General features: G+C 34.0%; 1 protein-coding gene across 3 annotated transcripts in view; it reads right to left on the bottom strand.

Annotated features, from left to right (window-relative positions):
• Positions 1-22,005, bottom strand: part of LOC144307621 (uncharacterized) — a 290,432-nt gene that overhangs the window by 2,746 nt on the left and 265,681 nt on the right. Inside the window, exons 11-14 of one of the 3 annotated variants that reach the window (XM_077887548.1) lie at positions 20,462-21,969; positions 15,197-15,289; positions 3,662-6,219; positions 661-742 (exon numbers count right to left, since the gene is read on the bottom strand). In XM_077887548.1, coding sequence (XP_077743674.1) covers positions 662-742; positions 3,662-6,219; positions 15,197-15,289; positions 20,462-21,969 — 4,240 coding nt within the window. In that variant the 3' untranslated portion in view covers position 661. Of the gene's footprint in view, positions 1-660; positions 774-3,661; positions 6,220-15,196; positions 15,290-20,461; positions 21,970-22,005 lie in introns of all 3 variants that reach the window. The other 2 variants (XM_077887549.1, XM_077887550.1) reach the window with 2 other exon arrangements.

Below are 22,005 nucleotides of genomic sequence, written 5' to 3' on the forward strand. Positions count from 1 at the left end.
TTGATCCTGTGGTTACATTTAAGGGGGCTGGGCCAAATACCCTTGAGGCATCAGGGAAAATATATAATTTTGAAACTCCTACAGAAAGTGAGGCATCAGGGAAAATATATAATTTTGAAACTCCTACAGAAAGAAGGTCATTGGAACAGATTTTCTGCAATAGAGGCAGTAATAAAGCTGACTTTACTTTGAGCTTGCGGTAACTGGTTTTCCTTTGGGTTGCTCACCTGGGTCATTGTAAGTTTGTGGTTGGCTCAGAAAACTACACATGGTGTAGATATAAGAAGAAGGCTGAATTCAGTCTGAGAATTTGATCTTTTAATAAACCAACAGTTGTTTTTTTCCCAAACTATTCAGAGAGCAATGGGCAGTTCACCTTGTTAGCAAGAGGAACTTTTTAATTTGTTCAATATTTAGTTACATTCAATTTGAGATCTTTTACTAATTCATTCCAAAAGGAGATTCCAACTCATATCACTGTATTTCAATTAAACACTTTTAGGACCCTATCTTATCTAACAACAAATCTAGCAATAGAACACCATGGAACCACTTCATTATTATAAAGAAATATGATCAAATTGATATATAAAGGAGTGACTTTATGGAAAGGCTTGGTGCATAGATGATCTCAGTAAAGCAGTTTAACAATGAACAGACCTTAAGTAAGTTGACAGTATATTTGGAAAGTAGATGGTTTATTGTATCTTAGATTGAAAATCCCCAGAAAACATGTCTCCCACTGTAACGAAACACAGCATATCCCTAAAAAGCTAGAAAGAGAAAAACTGTTTATCTATTTGTATCCATATTTAATTAAGAAACTACAAGGCAGGACATCACTGATTATCTGGAGTATGCGGGTATTATATAGCTAAATATGCCTAAAAGCTGGGTTTAACTAAGATTTATTTCAATGAATATTAAGCAGAAGAGTTAAAACTATTCATGTATTTAATGGCTTTATGATCAGAAAGGAAATGATACACTGGGTAGACCATTTGAGATGAAAATATGAAAACTTCTGGTCACTTCAGTTAATCCATTTTGATGACATTATACTACAAATTTAGCCCCTCCTGAACCAAGACTTATCTGTAGACTTCCTCAAATATATAAGATATTTATAAACAAAAGCATTTTTGTTGGTTAATTTTGGAACAATTATTAGAGGTACTAATTTAAGGGAAATTTGGTGTAAAAAGCATAACACATTTGGTTGATATGTTCAGGCATCTGTCATTAAGAAGATCTATATAACTCTATATTTATAAAACTCTGGTTATAATGGACTATACTATATGAAAATTTTCTTCAGTATCACTACTGGATCATCTTTGTTTTTTTTAAGAAATCTACCACAAATCATAGATGACCACTTCTTTGAATGGCCCTAATCCAATTTTTTTTAAGTACATTGGAATATGTCATGTACTTCAACTAATTAAATCCTTGAGCAATTTTTTATAAATAAAAGCTATTTTCAAAGTTTAAGAAAAGTAGGATATTATTTTTATCTATTTTATATTGAATCATATTGTTTCTTCAGAATTGTAAATAACTTCTTGATAACTTATTAAATGGTATCAGGCTTTTAGTAATATAGTTCTAAAACCAGTAATGGAAGTCAATGTTAACCCTTACAAAGAGGAAGATAATTTCAGGAGTTATGGTCTTGTTTGGTTATTTCTGAAAAGTGCAACACAGTATAATAATTAATACACACATATTTCCAACTATGCCAATACATTGATGACATGTGATATAAACAACCAAAATGATACCTAATCATTCTATAAATGAGTGAAATGTCATTTTATTTGTCTTCACATAGTTTCTCTCCTTAAATAGGCATCTGTTTTCCTATTAGGATAAGTAGGCTAAAAACACTTTAAAGGACACTATGTTTTTACTTTGCATATTTTTGAGCCTTCTACACTGTTTAATTACTAAGTGCCTATTGAAATAATGAATGAATAGGATACAAATGGCTTGACTACATATTCCGATGTTAAGTTGGTTGGTTGGTTCATTTGTGGTTAGTAGAAAAGTTTTATTCCTTTTAAAGTGAGCTTCTCTCCTTAAATTTTTTTTTCTCTCCTTAAATTTTTTAATGGGGAAAGTATCTTGTTATCCCTATTGTAGTTATTTGTGATGGAAATATGGACAAGGATGTAATAAACCAGGAAAATGTGGAAATACCAAAGCTCTGAGAGAAGGTAATCATCCATTCTTCTGGAAGAATGCTTTGTTTGTGTACTCTCCATTTGAAAAGTTTGATTGTTTTGGGAGAACAGAAATGCACTACTTTACAGGATTTTTTCATCTAAAATTAACATGATATGTTTTATATACCCAAACTTAGGAAACATAGTTCTTATATACCAGAATTCAAACTGCAAAGTGTTCCTTAACTAGTAAGCTAAAATTTATGATAATGTATTTTCATTCATCCAAAAACACCAAATCCAATACAAAAACATATCATATTTTAAGTTTTCATACTATTGCAAAAGTTTGTTTGTATAAAACAACTGGGGAAAACGTCTCTTTTTTTCTAATGTTAAGGCTTGTATCTTAGCAATGGTATTTTTATTACTTATAATTGGATATTACCCTTAAATTTACATATGGTGGAGCTATAAAACTATATTAGGTGTTTATAACTGTTTCCAGAGAGGTGGTTCTCTTGGGAAAATCATGAAATTGTTCTCTATTAAAGTAAAAGCATTAGAGAGATACCAATTTTGTACTTTCATTTTGGTTATAAGATTATATGCCTTATTTTAAAAGGTACACATCAATTATACATTCTAGTAAAAAAATAACTTTGTCAAGATGCATATTTATCCACACAGATACTACAATCCAAATGGAATGTGTTTACCATGTCTAATGAAGAATAACAAGACTAAAATTCAATATTAATTATTCAACTTAATTATGTCTCAATGACAGTATGCTGGTAAAGCTTCATCAAAATGAATATTACTTGCTGCTGCCAAAAATAGTCTTCCAAGCACTTAGAAATTTTAGTTTGTGCATGCAATTCAGAGTGCTAGAAGAAACACTTGATAAAGACTAATTAAAAATACAATTTTACTCATTTTCAGGAGAAATAAGAAAATGTAAATTTTAAGGCAAAAGTAGAAAGAGTTTAGGGTTCTTTGTTCCTTACTATTAGGTCACCAAACAAATTAAAATTCTATTTATTTAAATCAGAAATTAGAATATAATGGCTATAGCTGTTTTTGCCAGCTTCCTTATAAAATGGGAGTTTTGGAGATAGTAATTTCAAATGTCTTAATTCATTGGATTTGAGGCTTGTTTAACTTTACTCTCTCTGCAAATAGATGGAAGAAACCAACACTTGGCCATTGTACCTTTGATGGAGGTAGTAAATGAGCCAGCCATGGTGCAATAAATGCCATTTTTCTATTTATCAGCTGTATGGCAGATGAATCTTTCAAATGGAAAACCTTGTTGCAAGCTGCTGGGGTCAAAAAAGAAGTAATACTGGACATCTTGTCTCTTCTCTTCCATGGTTTGCATATTCAAGTAAATTTTTACAAAGAAGTTATTTGGTCCTGTTCAGTGACCTAACACTCTGAATTATAAGAAATGGAGAAGATATTTAAAGTCTACATTTATATAAACTTACCTTAAAAAATTGATTCACAGCACCTGATGATAGAGCAAACTTCACAACATTTGGTGGTTCAGCTTCTATTATAATGTCAAAACTAGGGAGTGGAATATTTGAATTGGAGTAAAAGTTTAAGTTGGTAGGATCCTTGGTACCAATGGGATTCTGGACCCTGAAGAAATCTTTTATAAAGCCAGATTCCTTGGCATCAAGGACATCCTTGTATTCAGTGATATGCTTAAGGCTAGCAGAATCCACAGAGCCAGCAAAGTCATTGAGGCTGGCACCAAATTTGTGGTTATCAAAAACTGTGGAGTTTATACCAAGCTTAGATGGGTCAGAAAATTCAGAGGTGGTCAAATTTTCAGGAGTGGAAGTATAGTTTGTGCTAGCAGCAAAAGTGGGGGAGTTACCATGAACAATTTTAGCAATGTAGGAACTGGTACTGATTTCCAATTCAGGCTCAGAGAGATTGTTAATATTTATGGTATTAGAATTATATAAATTATGGATATTTGTGGCATCATAATTGGGGTTGGATACAAAGTTGGATATAAAGACATGAGTTAACCTAGGGTCATAGTTAGTGCCTGATTTACATCTGGTGCCAGCAGTATAGCTAGGGCTAATAGCACCACTACAACTAGTTGTATAACTAGTGTCAGTGACATTGACAGTGGTAACTGTAGAGCTGGGTCTGACAGCATAACTGTTTCTGGCATTATAGTTGGACTTGAATAGAAGGCTAGAGCCTATTGCATGGGTAAATCTTGAGATACAGTCAAGATCTGAGTCACAGTTAGGGACAGCTCCATAATTGTGGTCAGTAACAATGGTGGGTTTTGTATCACACTTGGAGTCAGCATACTTGTTAGAACTAACAGCAATATTGTGGCTTATAGCATTACTAGGCCTGACATTATAGTTAGAGTCAGAGTCTATTTTAAGGCCAGGAACATTGTTATTGGGGCTGAGACTATTGTTGTTGGAAGCAGGACAACTGATGTTGGGGCCAGAACCATTGTTGATGGGCTCTGGGATGTTGGGGCCTGATCTGAAATTTTGGGGGTCAGGGCCATTGTTTTGGAGACCAGATCTATTGATTTTAGAGCCAAGTCTATTTTTGGGGCCAGCACCATTATAGGAATCAGAAGAGTAGTCCAGGCAAGTTCCATTTTGGAGCTCAGAGGTGTAGTTTGTATTAGTGCCATTGTTGGAGTTAGCAGTACAGTCCTGATCAACACCACTGTCTAGGCCAGAGGTATTGTCTGAATTATTGGTGTGTTTTTCCCCATCAGAATCAGCGCTATATTTGGAGTTAGCATCATTGTTATTGGCATTATCAATGTTAGAGTCAGGTTTGCCGTTGGAGTCAGTTCCATTGTTAGAACCACCATCACTATTGGAATCAGCTCCATTTGGAGGGTCAGCACCACCACTAGGATCAGATCCATTGTTTGTTTCTGCATCATTTCCAGCATTGCTATCTTTGGGATCACTGTCATCAGGGTCAGACTTATCTTTGGGATCTTTCTTATCTTTGGTGTTGTTGTCATCCTCAGAGTCTGTTTCATCTTCAGAATCCTTTTCATCTTCAGAGTCTGTCTCATCTTCATGGTCTATCTCATCTTTGAGAAGAAGCTTCTCTTTGGCATTGGCCTTATCTTTGAGATTTCTAGCACTGATCAATTTAGTTTCACTGTCAGGATTGGCCTCATTTTCAAGTTTAGCAGTAAGGTTAAACTTGCCTTCATTTTCAAGGCCAGGAACATTGCTGGTGTTGATATCATTGTTTGAGCCAGGGGTACAATGGTGGCCCGTCGTATTTTGAGGATTCATGGGAAAGGTACTGGTAACAGTAGAGCCTATGAGACTTTGAAGAGCTGAGCAACTTTCACAATGTAAATAAGAAGTTGAGCCCAAGGAAAACTTAGAATCCTCTCGGTGTAAAGGACAGTGGATGCCCACAGGATGCTTAGGATCCAGGGATCGTGATAAAGGGCTATTCCGAGAAGTCTTATGATGTCTAACAGATTTGGGGCTCAGAGAATATTTAGAATCCAAGGGAATTTGGAGATGTAAACTAGAGTCAGGGTCTGAATCATCATCAGAATTTACAAGACATTTATGAAAGGGAGAATTATTGATTTCCATGGAACATTTGGAACATATAGGAGCTCCAGCATCCAAAGAATATGTGATATTTCTCTGAGTCTTGGGGTGTGCAGTAGGCCAAGGGCTCATGGATATAGGATGGCAGGCAGGTGTTAAGACTTCAGAGGTATAATCCTCAGCCTTTAGAAGAGGAATAGGATTCATTTGAGACTGGGAACTCTGAAAACTTTGTGAGAATCTATAGTCCCTGCAACGAATTTTACATATGGAAATTTTGTGCCTGGTATTTCTGTGATACTTATTATCCATGAATGTGTTTGGGTTTGGAGAAAGGCTGTGACTGTGCTTTTCCTTTAACTTTTTCTGTGATTTTTGATTGTCACTGAGCCTTGGAGATACCTCTTTAAATCTTACAATCTTGTCATCACTCAGATATCTTACAAGTTGAATTCTGGAAACTGGTAGAAAAAGAAGAATAAAACATGAACAAGAATAATGAAAAAAAATCACAAAGTTTTACTTTGACATTCACATTACAAAACAAATCTATGCAAAGGAAAAAAATACCATTTTCCTTCAAAAGATTATTGTTATTTGATATTTCAAAAGGAGGTCATGTTCCTAAATTCTTTGCTCAAGAAGGTGTCCTCTTGAGCTTATTAAGATATAAAAAATGAAATATGGTCATTTAACTTATATTTCTATGCTGTTAAGATTCAAAGAGCTTATTCTTTAGGAGATAGCTTATTGATGGGAATTCACTGGCATTATGTGGCCAAAATAAAACTTGCTTAACAAAGTTTGGCTACCAGAGATCTATATTATTTTTTTTTCATTTTTCTTCTAGAAATACTAGCAATTTATTATTTCCTGGAATGTAATACCTATAATTTATACAATCTCCATGTTTAGAGACAAAAAAATTCTTTGGCTTGACATGTCAGGTAAATAGGCAGAAATAAAACAAAAATAAAAAATGACTTAATTTTAAAAACAGAAGACCCCCTTCTATCATTTCCTCAAGGTCCTAAGGACATTTTTCTTACATTTTAGCACCAAACACAAAATCACACTTGAGAAAGAGTCAAAGAATGCTGGGTGGTAGTTTCCACTTAGAGATTGATACTGACTTTTTAGAGAGAAGGAGATATGTCTTTTCATAAAATTTCCTTTAAGGACATATAGAATCCTTAAGATAATTTTTAATTGCATATGAATAATCTTTAGGAATTTATAAAAGAAAAACTTTACATTCTGAAAAGTATTCAATAAGGTATGCTATCTGTGACAATGAAGTTTTTTTTTTTACTATATAGCCCTCACAGATTTATAAGAAAGGAGCTCATATTCTTATAAATATATAAAGTCATTATGTTGCTTTTGATAACATGATAGCATTTAGTGGTGTACACATAATGCAAAAGACATGAGATCTTGATAGCGTTTACCTTATTTTTATAGCAAATACTAGAAAGACAACTATAAATTTTCTATCCCAAGCCAAGTGTCAGTAAATATTGAAAGGTGATAACTATTATTTTTAATGGCTCTGGTCTTCAATAGCATCATGTATCATATATTTTATTTATACAGTGCTATTATTATCATTAGTGACAAAGACTAAAGCCTGACAGAAACAAAAGGATGATGTAATTTGACTGTTTGTTAAACTCACTCACATTCAAGATAATAATGGAATATACTAAAACAGTTACAAACAATCTGGCTATAAAACAAATGGGAAGTTTATAGGCATTCAAGGTATACAAGGTTCTTAAACTAAATAAAAAGATAACACTTTGAAAAAAGTCATATCAGGAATAAGAGTAGTATCACCAAATTGATTAAAATCTTATCATGTGGTCAGGAGTAAGGCACAACACTAAGAGTGAAATGAAAATCAGATAGTAGTACTAGCTGTTGCACAGAGATAGAGAACTTAAATTATAACCAAGATGTTTTTTTTTTAATTTCAAGTTTGTATTTAAATTCTAGTTAGTTAACATATAGTGTAATATTGGTGTCAGGAGTAGAATTAAGCAATTCATCACTTCCATTTAACATCCAGTGCTCAACAAAACAAGTGCCTTCTTTAATACACATCACCCATTTAGCCCATCCCCCTACCCACCTCCCCTCCCTCAACCCTCAGTTTGTTCTCTATAGTTAAGAGTCTCTTATGATTTGCCTCCCTCTCTTTCCCCCCCTTCCCCTAAGTTCACCTAATTCGTTTCTTAAATTCAAAATATGAGAGAAATCACTTGGTAAAAAAATTATAAACAAGAAAGTATCTCTCACTTAATAAGCCTGAAGATGTATCTCTGATTTCCAAAAGCAAATAGATATATTCGTATAGAGTTTCTATATGAGCATCTATAATCATCCATTTATTTCTACATGATTATCTGTACTTACACTTTCAGTGTGGCTACAGCACAGAATGCATAAGGTATATGGTGGAGATCTCTATCAGAAATAATCTAGTTTTTTTCTGGGACTGACTGAGCAGAGCATAGATACTGGAGCAGGTAGCAGATAACCTAGCCATCACTCTTTGCTGTCTGTCACAATAGATTCAAGCCTCTGTGATGGCTTTTCTGGGACAAAGGAGAGTAGGGAACTGAGTCAAGTGAAGATGGCTGATAACCACCAAGCTGATAAACTCTAGCCTCTGTGTGCACAAGTATGATGGCTTTTTGAGGCTAGAACGGTGCTATAAGACAAAATGATGGAAAGTAAGGTATCTGAGGAAAAGACAAAAAAACAAATGCTGGATCATGAAGAGAGGCTTTGAAAAAAACAGGGATACCTTAAAATGCAATAATATTTGAATAATAGGGGTCACAGAAGATGAAGAAAGAGAGGGGTAGAAAGTTTATATGAACAAATGATAGCTGAGAACTTCCCAAATTTGGTGAAGGGAATAAGCATTCAAGTCCAGGAGGCATAGAGAACGCCTCTCATAGTCATTAAAAATAGGTCAACAACCCACATAATAGTGAAGCTTGCAAATTTCAGAGATAAAGAGAAAATCCTGAAAACAGTTTGAGATAAGAGGTCCTTAACCTATAAGGGTAGAAACAAGGCTGGCAGCAGACCTATCCACGGAGACCTGGCAAGCCAGAAAGGACTGGCATGATATATTCAAGGTGCTAAATGAGAAACATATGCAGCCAAAAATATGTTATCCAGAATAGAAGGAGAGATAAAGAGCTTCCAGGACAAATAGAAATGAAAAGAATTGGTGATCACTAAATCACTACGGCAAGAAATATTAAAGGGGATCCTTTGTGTGAAGAGAGAGCCCAAACGTAACAAAGACCAGAAAGGAACAGAGACAATCTACAGAAGCAGTGACTTTACAGGTAACATAGTGGCATTAAATTCATATCTTTCAATATCAGTCTTAATGCAAATGGACTAAATGCTCCAATCAAAAAGCACAGTGTATCAGATTAGATAAAAAATAAGACCTATCCATATGTTGTCTACAAGAGATTCGTTTAAGCCCCAAAGACCTCTCCAGATTGAAAGTGAGGGAGTGGAGTCTCCTTTATCATGCTAATGGAAATTAAAAGAGCAGGGGTAGCAATCCTTATATCAGACAAAGTAGATCTTAAATCAAAGACTGTACTAAGAGATGAAGAGGGATACTACATCATACTTAAATGGTCTATCCAACAAGACCTAACAACTGTAAATATTTATGCCCCTGACATGGGAGCAACCAATTATATAAAAACATTGATAACAAAATTAAAGAACAGCATTGATAATAATACAATAACACTAGGGGACTTTAACACCCCACTCACAGCAATGGATAGATAATTTATCTAAAATATCAATGAGGAAAGAAGGGCTTTCAATGACACACTGCACCAGATAGACTTAGCAGATATATTCAGAGCATTTCATCCTAAAGCAGAATACCCATTTTTCTCAAGTGCACATGGAACATTCTCCAGAACAGATGACATACTGTGTCACAAATCAGCTTTTAACTGATGCCAAAAGATAGGGATTATTCCCTGCATATTTACAGACATTGCTTTAAAACTTGGTGAAAGGGAATAAAGGGGAAAGGAGAGAAAATGAGTGAAAATATCACTGAGGGTGACAAAACATGAGAGACACCTAACTCTGGGAAACGAACAAGGGGTAGTGGAAAGGGAGGTGGGCAGGGGGATGGGGTGACTGGATGACAGACACTGAGGGGGGCACTTGGGATGAGCACTGGGTGTTATGCTATATGTTGCCAAATTGAACTCCAATAAAAAAAGATAAAAAGACAAAAGTAAATAAATGAATAAAAAAAGAAAGTTCCTCAAAAAACTAAAAGTAGAAATACCATGTGATTCAGCCATCTCAATGCTGGGTATTTATTCAAATAAAATGAAAATACTAAGTCAAAAAGATATATGTACCCTCCATGTTTACTGCAGCATTATTTACAATGGCCAAGGTATGGGAGCAACTCAAGTGTCCATCAGTAGATGAATGGATAATGAAGATGTGGCTTAAACACTTTCACACAGGATTATCACTCAGCTGTAGAGAAGAAAGACTTCACCATTTATGATAATATGGATGGACCCAGAGGGCATTGTGCTAAGTAAAATAAGTCAGACAGAAAAAGTCAAATACCATATGATTTCACTTCTTTGTGGAATCTAAAAAAACAAAACAAATGAGTAAAATAGAAACAGACTCATAAATACAGAGAATAAACTGGTAATCGCCAGACAGGGAGAGGGTAAAGGGATGTAGGGTAAAACAGGTGAAGGGGTTTAAGAGGTTCTGACTTGCATTTATAAAATAAGTCACAGGGATAAAAAGTACTTCACAGAGAATATAGTAATATTGTACTAACTTTGGTGACAGAGGGTAACTACACTTATCAAGGTGAACATATCATGACATATCTAATTGTCAAATCACTATGCTGTACCCCTGAAATCAATATAATTTTGTATGTCTGCTATACTTAAATTTAAAAATAAAAAAGAAATGTCAGGAAAAAAAAAACTTGATCTCAATCATGAGAGAAAATTTGGAAGGAATACAAATACATGGAGGTTAAAGACTATCCTACTAAAGAATGAATGGGTCAACAAGACAATTAAAGGATTAAAAAATTCATGGAAGCAAAATGAAAATGAAAATATAACAGTTCAGAATTTTGGGATGGAGCAAAGGCGGACCTAAGAGGGAAGTATAGGATAATATAGGCCTTTCTCAAGAAACAAAAGTTTTAACACAAGTTAACTTTATACCTAAAGGAGCTGGAAAAAGAACAGCAAATAAAGCTTAAATCCAGCAGGAGAAGATAAATAATAAAGATGAGAGCAGAAATCAATGAAATAGAACCAATAGAAGAGTAGAACAGATAAATGAAACTAGGAGGTGTTTTTTTTGGAAGAATTAATAAGATCAATAAACCACTAGCCAGAGTTATCAAAAATAAAAGGGAAAAGATAAATAAAATAATGAAATAAAAGAGGAGAGATAATCCAGACTGAAAGAATACAATTATAAGACCAATGAAATATAAACAATTATAAGAACATATTATGAACAACTATATTCCAGCAAATTAGGTAATATGGAAGAAATGGATGCATTCCTAGAAATATATAAACTACCAAAACTGAAATAAAAGTAATAGAAAACTTGAACCGATCCATAATCAGCAGGGAATTTGAAACAGTAATAAAAAATCTACCAACAAGAGTCCAGGGCTGGATGACTTCCCATGAATATTCTACCAGAAGAATTAATACCTATTCTTCTGAAGCTATTTTAAAAAATAGAAATGGAAGGAAAACTTCCAAAGTCATTCTATGAGGCCAGCATTTTTTAAAATAAATATTTTTAAAGGTTTTATTTATTTATTCACAAGAGACACAGAGAATTATTACTCAGCCATCCAAAAGAACAAAACCTTACCATTTTAGCAGTATAAATGGAACTAGAGGATATTATGTAAGCAAAATAGTTCAGAGAAAGACAATTATCATATGATCTCATTCACACGTGGAATTTAAGAAACAAAACAGAAGATCATAGGGGAAGGGAGGGAAAAATTAAAAAAAATGTAACCAGAGAGGGAAACAATCCATAAAATCCCCTTAACCATGGGAAACAACCTGAGGCTTGCTGGAGGGGAAGTTGGCATGGGGTTGGGGTAACTGGGCCATGGGCATTAAGGAGGGCAAGTGACCTAATGAGCACTGGATGTTAGTAATGGGTGAAAAACTGAACTCCACCCCTGAAACCAATGCTACTCTGTATGTTAATTGTATTTAAATACAATAAAATTTTAAAAAGAAATAATCTAAAGCCTTTTACTCTTTTTATGACTCTTAGAGGAGGAGATAAAATGAATAAATGACAATAAAGTAGAATCTTCTTGATATTATCAGAGCAGAATAGTGGTTTCTATGTGATTTAGAGAACTCAATATAGTGTGTGTAAGAATGAACATTGGTTTTCAGTCAACAGCCTATGTTTGAGAATCTGGTTTTGTCAGTATTAGTGATATGATTTGGGCAAGTTATACAACATTCACAAGCCATAGTTCCTTCACCTTGAAAACAATTATAACTACTGTAAAGTTGTTGTGTGGGTTAAATGAGATACTATATAAATGTTAGATATTTCTACCTTCTCAATATAGAAGAATATAATATTGTTGAGATTGTTGTGCTAGTCTTTTTCCCCTCTTGAATCTTACATATAAACCTAGTGACTAGCAGCCAATTTTGCACTATTATGTTAATTTTCCTAATTTTCTTCTTTTTTTAAGATTTTATTTATTTATTCCTGAAAGACACACAGAGAGAGGGAGAGACATAGGCAGAGAGAAAAGCAGACTCCTCACAAGGGAGCCCGATGTGGGATTTGATCCCTGGACCCCAGATCACACCCTGAGCTGAAGGCAGACACTAAATCACTGAGGCACCCAAGAATCCTAATTCTCCTAATTTTCTGAAAGTTAGGAAGAACATGATTGTTTAATTACAGGAACTAAATTTTAAGCCTTTTAAATGTGTATATATATATATATATATATATATGTATATATATATGTATATATGTGTATATATATGTATACATGTGTATATATATATATTTATATATATATAGGTTTAACACCAATTATAATTCCAAGAAGTTCAATATCTGTATTTCCCACAATATTTTGTAGAGTGAAAATAAAGCATATGTATCATAAAAAATGTTGTTACTAAAAGTGATATTTATTTTAATATAATTATGGAACATAGTTATGAAAAGAAACTATTGACACAGGAAGATTATGACAAATTCTTAAAGTGACAATTATAATAATAATAATTGCTAATAGATAGCTTGAAACAATGATATTCATGACATTAACTTTGAAAAAAGACAATATTTACATGAAAGGAGACAACTTTATTATTTTATCTTACTTATTTATGTTTAAATTTAGTTTTTAAATTTAAATTCAATTAATTAACATAGTGTATTATTATTGTCTCTTCAACAAGTGGTATTGGGTCAACTGGACAATCACAAGCAAAATAATTAATTGTTCCCTGAAATCACACCATACAGAAAAAAGCTAACTCAAATGCATCAAACAGCTAAATGTAAGAATAAAATTTTTAGAAAGCAATATAGCTGTAAATCTTTGCAATATTAGATTTGGCAAATGATTCTTAGATATGACATCCAAATTATGAACAAGAAAAGGAAATAACGGACAGTTTGGACCACATTAGATTTTAAAAGTTTTCTATTGCAAAGGACATCATAAAAAATAAAAGACAATCCATAGAGTGGTATAACATATTTGCAAGTTATATAACTGATAAAAAATCATGTAATAAAAAAAATCATGTAATCAGTATATATAAAGAACTATTATAACTCAGTAACAAAAATAATAAAAATAAAAGAATATAAAAGAGAATCTGAATAGACATTTATCCAAGGAAGATATACAATGGTCAAAAAGCACATAAAATATGTTAACATGATTAGTCATTGGGGAAATATAATTAAAAATCATCAACGAAGTAACATTTCACATCCACTGGAATGTCTAAAATAAAAAAGTCAGTGGCACCTGGGTGGCTCAGTTGGTTAAGCATCAAATCCTTGATTTCAGCTTAAGTCATGATCTCAAGGTTGTGAGATCAAGCCCCGGGTCTGGCTCTGCAATCAGTACAGAGTCTGCTTGAGATGCTCTCTCTCCCTCTCCCTCTGCCCCTCCCCAGGCTAATGCATACTCTAAATAAGTAAGTAAATAAATAAATAAAATTTTTTAAAAAGTCAGATAACAAAAGCGTTTACAAGGATGTGCAGAAATAGAAATCCTCATAAAATGATGGTGGTAGTATAAAATTATGTTGTCACTTTGGAAAACAGATTGGCAGTTCCTCAAGCAATTAACTGTGGAGTAACCATGTGATTCAGCAATTACTCTCTATGCATATATTTAAGACAAATGAACACATGATACAATATGGATTAACCTTGAAAGCATTATACTAACTGAATAAATGCAGTCACAAAGGGCCATATATTATATTATTCCACTCATATAAAAAGTCCAGGATAGTGAAATCTACAGAGACAGAAAGCACGTTAGTGGTCCCTTAGGGCTAGGGGAAATGGAAAGGGTGGGAAGATGAAAACTACAAGGCACAGGGTTACTGCTTATGGTGATAAAAGCTTTCCAAAAGGGATTGCTGTGATGATTACACATATCTATGAATATACTTAAAGCCACTGAATTGTATAGCTGATTGGATGAATTATATTTTAGTAAAAGTGTTTTTCCAAAAAAAAGCAAAACAAAACAAAAATGCTCTCCATACTGAAAATCAATGAGCCTCCTTGATAGACAACATCTCACACATTTTGTCATCACCTCATGATGAATTAAATGAATCTTGTATGACTTCACTGGGAAGGGACCCTTGGAACCTTGTACCTAGTTTCTGTTAGTTTTCACTTTATGTGCCTTTTCTCATTGCTGATTTTATTTTATTGAGTGATCTTTTGCTGTAATAAATTTTAACCTTGAGTACTACTGTATGCTGAGTCCAGTGAATCATCCTGGAGAATGACTGTATCTGGATATTGCCTTGGGGATCCCTGATTTAACAAATCTTAGCCTAAGTTTTTCCAAATATTGACAGAAAATATATAAAATCTGGGCACCTGGATGGATCAGTGGTTGAGTATTTATCTGCCTTTGGTTCAGGTAGTGATCCTGGGGTCCTGGGCTCAAGTCCCACATTGGGCTCCCCATAGGGAGCCTGCTTCTCCCTCTGCCTGTGTCTCTTCCTCTCTCTGTGTTTCTCATCAATAAATTAAAAAAATTTTTTTAAAAAAGAAACTATATAAAACCATTAAGCAATTCCTATTGACTATACTCACCACCTCTGTTATCAATTTGTTGTACAAAATTTTGTTCTTCAGTTTTCGTTCCTTGGCCAATTGGAGGTGACAGGAAAATAGGCCTCCAAAAACCTATAAACAAATTAAATAGACTCAATTATTTTCCAATTCCTAATAAAATAAAATTGTAGAAAGGAAAAGTTTATATGATTCTGCAGTGAAAAAATGTTTCTGATAATACTATTTTTCTTCAAATACTGTATCTATTAGTAATGGGGATCTTCCTCCCAATTTTAATGGAGTTTATTATAGCAATATTGAAAACTAAGTTAAAAATATTCCACCATAGGGGTGCCTGTGTGGCTCAGTTGGTTGAGCATTGGATTCTTGATTTCAACTCAGGTCATGATTTCAGGATTATGGGATCGAGCCCAAAGTTGGGCTCTGTGCTCAGCATGAAGTCTGCTTGAGATTCTCTGTTCTTCTGCCTCTTCCCCTCCCTGAACAAGCACACTCTCTCTTTTTCTCTCAAAATAAATATAATCTTTTAAAAAATATTCCACTATATACTGGTGATAGATTTGCTTCATGTAAAAATTCAGCATATCTTCAGTTCACTTTCACTAAAAAGTTTTGTAGACAGTTCTTGTTCTAATGAAATACTGGATATAAAATTGCCAAAGAAGTACCCATTAGGATGACTGCTGTCAAAAATGCAACAAATAAATGTTCATGAGGATATGAAATAGTATAGATATTGAAACTCTTGTACACTGTTAGTGGGAATGTAAAAAGGTATAGGTATTATAGAAAACAGTATGGCAAATCCTCAAAAAATCAAAAACAGAATTATCATACGATCTAACAATTATTCTTTGATTTTATGTCCCCAAAATGAAATCAGGATCTCAAAGAGATATTTACACATTCATGTTCATAGTGGCATTATTTACAATAGCCGAAAGATGGCAGGTACACAACACCAACATCTATCCAGGGACAGATAAATGAATAAACAAATCTGGTATATCCATATAATAGAATATTATTTATCTTTAAAATGTAAGGAAGTTCTGACATATGCAACAGCATTGGTTGCTGATTGAAAGAAGACAGGCATAAATACACAAATACTGTATATGATATGCTTAGTCAAAATCATAGAAAGGAAACAAATCAACATAGGGGACAAAAAAGAGAGAGAGGCAAACCAAGAATCAGACTCTTAACTATAGAGAACAAACTGATGGTTATAAGCAGGGAGGTGGTTAGGGGGATAGGTTCAATATGTGATGGAGATCAAGAAGTGCACTGGTGTGAGCACCAGGTGTTATATGGAAGTGTTAAATCACTAAATTGTATACCTGAAACTAATATTACACTGCATGTTAACCAACTGGAACTTAAATAAAAACTTAAACAAAATCATAGAGAAAGTAACTAGAAAGGTGGTTGCCAGGGACTGAGCAAAGAGGGAAATGGGAAGTTATTGTTTAATGGTTATAAAGTTTGTTTCACAAGATGAAAATAGTTCTGGAGACTGATTGCACAACAATATGTACCTACCATTGAGCTTTACACTTTAAAATGGTCAATATAGTAAATTTTATGTTATGTATATTTTACCACCATTTTTTAATGAAAAAAATGTTTAATAATAGGCTATGGTAGAGTATGGGGTGAGAATATACAGAAATATGTTCATGTCAAACAATGGAGATTTCAGTTCAATAATGCCAAAATGATAGTACTTGGCATAACATTTTTTTAAAAATTTATTTTTTATTGGTGTTCAATTTACTAACATACAGAATAACCCCCAGTGCCCGTCACCCATTCACTCCCACCCCCCGCCCTCCTCCCCTTCTACCACCCCTAGTTCGTTTCCCAGAGTTAGCAGTCTTTATGTTCTGTCTCCCTTTCTGATATTTCCCACACATTTCTTCTCCCCTCCAGTACAACAAAAATTCTAAACATCATTATAAAAGCATAGAAATTAAATAAATGAGTTAATATTATTAATGACCTTTATACTACTCTCAGGAAAGGCATTTTATAAAAAAGATAAAAACGTGGTTTGTGGGATGGCTGGGTGGCTCAGTTGATTAAGCATCTGCCTTTGGCTCAGGTCATGAGCCTAGGGTGCTGGGTGAGAGCCTCACTTCTAGCTCCCTGCTCAGCAGGGAGCCGGCTTTTCTCTCTCCCTTGGCCCCTCCCCCATTCAAACTCTTTCCCTCTGCCTCTTTCTCTTTCTCTCTCAAATACATACATACATACATACATACATACATAAATACATAAATAAATACATAAATAAAATCTTTTAAAAGGCACCTGTTTTGTAACCAACTATTCATTAAAAAAAAAGTATTGTCATTTAAAATCCATAGACAGAGGAACAAAAAGGCCTAATTTTCAGCCTGGGACATGCAGCAAAGCCGGTTTTGCTATCTCTTTATGATAAGGCAGCTAGAGAAGGAACAGACAGTGTTAAGCTGACTTTAGGTAAGGAGTGTGTTGTTCATTTCAAAGTGAGCATAGGTAGCACAAAGAGCAATTTTTCTATACCTATAGGCTTCAACTTTATAGGATTTTACAAATCACATTTAGCCTATCAGTTTATATTTTTAATATACAACAGCTGAAGATTGGTGAAAGCAGCTAGCAAAATTTTGGTTTTATGTATGAAAGGGCTTTAACTATGGATGAACCATATTCCAATGTGTGTTTTACACTAATAATAATCCACAAATTAGATATAGCCTAACTGCAAATATTTAAAATGGGTCAAAGCTTTTATAAAAAATTGGGCTCAGCTAAAGTGTAATTAATTGACTGGTTTCATGTGGATTAATATTATTTTCTCATATTATAAACTTCATGAAGTCACAGACGTACTTGAGGTAACACTAGACTAGGAATTTCTATCCTCCAGCCTAACTGCTAATTACCTATGTGACATTTAGGGAAGAAGCCTGCTTGAGCCTCAGTTTCCTCATTTTTGAAGCAGGTATAATAATGCTATACCGTGGTTGCTCTTTCTAAACTAGAAGAATATGAGGTTAAACAAGAGTTGAGATATAGGTAACACACTTAAACTTGATTAAGTACTCAGACTCTGGAATCCAATAAGCTCTTGTTAACATCCAGAACAACTCACTTGAATATTTTAGTTTCTCTGTTGTCACTGTAAAATTGGGATAATACATTCAGCTTAGCTGAAAGATAGTATGTCTTCATGTTTAACAACACAGACTTTGGAGTATGGTTTCATGTCCTGACTGTCATTTATTGTGTTACCTTGGTTAATTACACAACTTCTTTGTGCCTCAGTTTCTTCATTGGTAAACTAGAAATGATAATAGTGTCTACCTCCTAAAGTTGAAAGGTTTTAATGAATTCATATGTTTAAAACTCATCAATTAGTATTACTTAATTTGTGCTGGTGAATTGGCACTAACAAATTATTATGTGTAAACTGCTTAGAATTGTCCATGACAGTGCTATATAAAGCTTAGCTATTATCAATAAAGGATAGAATTTAGGTGTAATAATGCATGTGACTTGTGTGAAGCATACTGCTTGACACTCAGTATTAGATGGTTTATTATATTCACAGTAATGGACTTTGAAAGCCTGAGGCACTATATAAATTTAGTATTATGCTTTTATGTTTTTATCATAATATATGCCGAGCATGCAGTAAGCATTTGATTGACAAAATTTTACAAAGCACATCAATAACAATGCAGTTGAGTCCCTTAGGAGTAGTTATGGTATTTCTCTGGACGTTTATTAGATGTTGTTTGAAAATATCAAAAACTGAAGCTGGATGAGAAATGTGAACCTTTACACCCTCCATGCTGATTAATGCAACTCTTACAGCATTGTTAATACTGCCCTGTTAGAAAAGAATGATGTTGGATCAGGAGAGAATTAACTTAATGTTACAAAATTTAAATCCAGTGAATACATTGTTTTAATTAGTGTTTGGCCCCTCTTTGTAAAAGGTAACACCTTTCACCACTCTATCAATATGTTGCCTTATAAGAGGATCTCAGAAATTCATTTCTCCCATTACTTTATCCTTTCCAATAGAATTGCATGTCTAACTAACAGAGAGTTTTTGTCAGATAATATAAAAAATGAGGTAAATATTTTCCTCTGACTGTTCCAATAAAATATTACATATTTAATCCAACTAAATTAATGGCTTGAGGATAAATGTACCTGATAACTAGGGAAACACCTGAATAGCAATTTGTGTAGTAAATGCCCCAAAATATATAGTATTATTGGATTTAATAATCTTCTCTGCTTAAAAAATATGATATGAAGAAGTCAGTATTATATAAAACAAATTTCAAAGACATGTGTAAATACATATTAAAATAGGAAACATTGATCATACATTATATATATGTATACATATATATAATTTCAAATACTCTAGTTTTGAAAAGTCACTGGAGTTTATTGAAGCACAAAATTTGTTATATTTTCAGAGGGAAGTTTTCTTATGAATGCTTAGGCATCAAGTTCTTAATTTTCTTTTCATGCTTTGAATTGTAAGACTGTGGAAAATGACTAGTATGAAGAAAAACACTTTATGAAATGATAATAGTTCCTTTGTCATAAGCATACCTTAATACCAATGGCTTAGGAAATGAAGAATTATAATCATTTAGTGTGATAAAGTCAATGTGACTAACAAGGTAAATGTCAACTATTTATTGAGAATTATAGAGCTTTCATAATAATTTTGAAAGAAGCAAGTTGGATATTTATATGGTTAGGCTTGGATACTTCTTTTCATAGCAACTAATAATGGGGAAAAATTTATGAGCAATCTCTATTCACCCATTCTTTTTTTTAATTTTTATTTATTTATGACTATTCACCCATTCTTAAATAATGCAAACAAAATTTAATGTGTTGTTTTCTAGGCCCTATAACCATCTCTGTTAATAATTCTCTATTTTTTTTTCTTTTAAGAAGAAGATAACTAAAGAGAGATGACTTACCTAATTTTTAAAAAAGATTTTATCTTAAGTAATCTTGGGTAGTGTGTACACCCCCTAAGATCAAGAGCCAAATGCTCTACTGACTGAGTCAGCCATGTGCCCCTATTTGTCTAATTTTTAAAAGTGAATGGAAATCTAAGGTTAAAATACCTTTTATCTGAGTTTTTTATGAAATGATCTCAGCCTCAACTCTGTCAAAGCTATTGACATAAGCATCATCCTGTTTTTAATTGTACTTGTAAACAAGATGGTTTCAAAAGCCACACACATTTAAGCTTACCCTGAGGACGATTACCCTTCCTGCGAGCACCAAGCTGTTGTGCTTCATTTTCTGAGTCAACGTCGTGTCTTTCATTGTCAGATACAGTCTTGTGTTCTTGTTCACTGTCAGGCCATATGAGATATCTTTCCCTCTCTTCGTCCACTGGAAGTTTCTTATTTTCAAATATCAAACACTGTTCCTTCTCCATCTCCATCATCTGTGTTTCACTTTCAAATTCATTTTGATATTTTTTGCTTTCAGATTTTGCTAGATATTTTCCAGAATTGGAGTCTATTTGATGTCTTTCAAAGCTATCCTGATGTTTTTGAAGGCCATCTTTACGTTTTCCAGAGCTACGCTGAAGTCTTTCAGACCTAAATTGATACCTTCCATAGCTATCCCAATGTCTACCAGAGTTGAAGTCCGATTTTTGTCTTTCAGAGTCAGTCAAGAATCTTTTAGATTCAAACCTAAGGCCCCTCCAGAATCTTTCCAAGTCAGAGGCCCTTTGGCAATGTTCAGCCTTCAACACGTGTTTCACAGCATCAGAGACTGCCCCCAGGCTTTCAGAATCTAAGTCCATTGTACGTTCTTCAGACCAAGAATCCATCCAGTGCTCCTCAGTGTCAGTGCTCAACTGGAATGTTTTGGCATCCAAGACACATTTCACAGCTGTTGAGGCTAGCCCATATTTTTCAGAGTCTGAATCCATCTCACATGGTTCAGAATCGGAATCCATTACATATCTCTTAGATCTAATCTCTTTCTGGTGTTTTTCTTCCGCCATCAGATGTACCCCAGAAGCAGAAGCTGAGTCCATTCCATCTCTATCCAGGTCTGGGTCCATCACAAACCTCTTAGAATCAGAGAGCATCCAGTGTTCTTTGGTCTCAATGGATCTTTTTTCAGATTCTATCAGGCGTTTTACAGAATCTAAAGCTATTTGGCATTTTTCTGCCTTCAGCAGATGTTTCACAGATGCAGAAGCTGTTGGACATTTTTCTGAGTCTGAATCCATCTCTGGTCTTTCACTGTCAGAGTTCAGTGCATATTTTTCAGAGTCAGAGTCTGCCAAGTATTTTTCTGAATCTGAATCCATCCAGTATTTCAAAGGGTCAAAGTCCACCTGGCATTGTTCAATTCCCTCTAGTTGTTGCTCTGACTCCATCACATCTTTCACAGAGCCTGAAGGCATCTGGCATTTTTCTGCTTCTAATAGGTATTTCATAGAGTTTGAGTCCATGGGACATTTTTCTGAGTCGGAGTCCATGCCCCATATTATTGACCCAGAGTCTTTTGAGTGTTCTTCTAAGTCAGAGTCCAAACCAATGCCTCTATCAGAGTCAGAATCAATCATACATCTTTCAGAGCCAGATTCCAGTGGGAGGGTGTCATTTTCAATTATTGTTAGGTCTTGGAGACTTCTATCGTCCAAAGAACCAGCTGAAGTTTCAGAAATTTTTGTATCAGAAACTTCTGTTTCAGACTTGCTCCCTTCATCATTTGACATAACTGCTCTTTCATTACTTAAAGAAAAGACAAACATGAACACCTTAAAAATA

This window comes from Canis aureus, chromosome X (genome assembly GCF_053574225.1).
Source record: "Canis aureus isolate CA01 chromosome X, VMU_Caureus_v.1.0, whole genome shotgun sequence".
Lineage (NCBI taxonomy): Eukaryota > Metazoa > Chordata > Mammalia > Carnivora > Canidae > Canis > Canis aureus.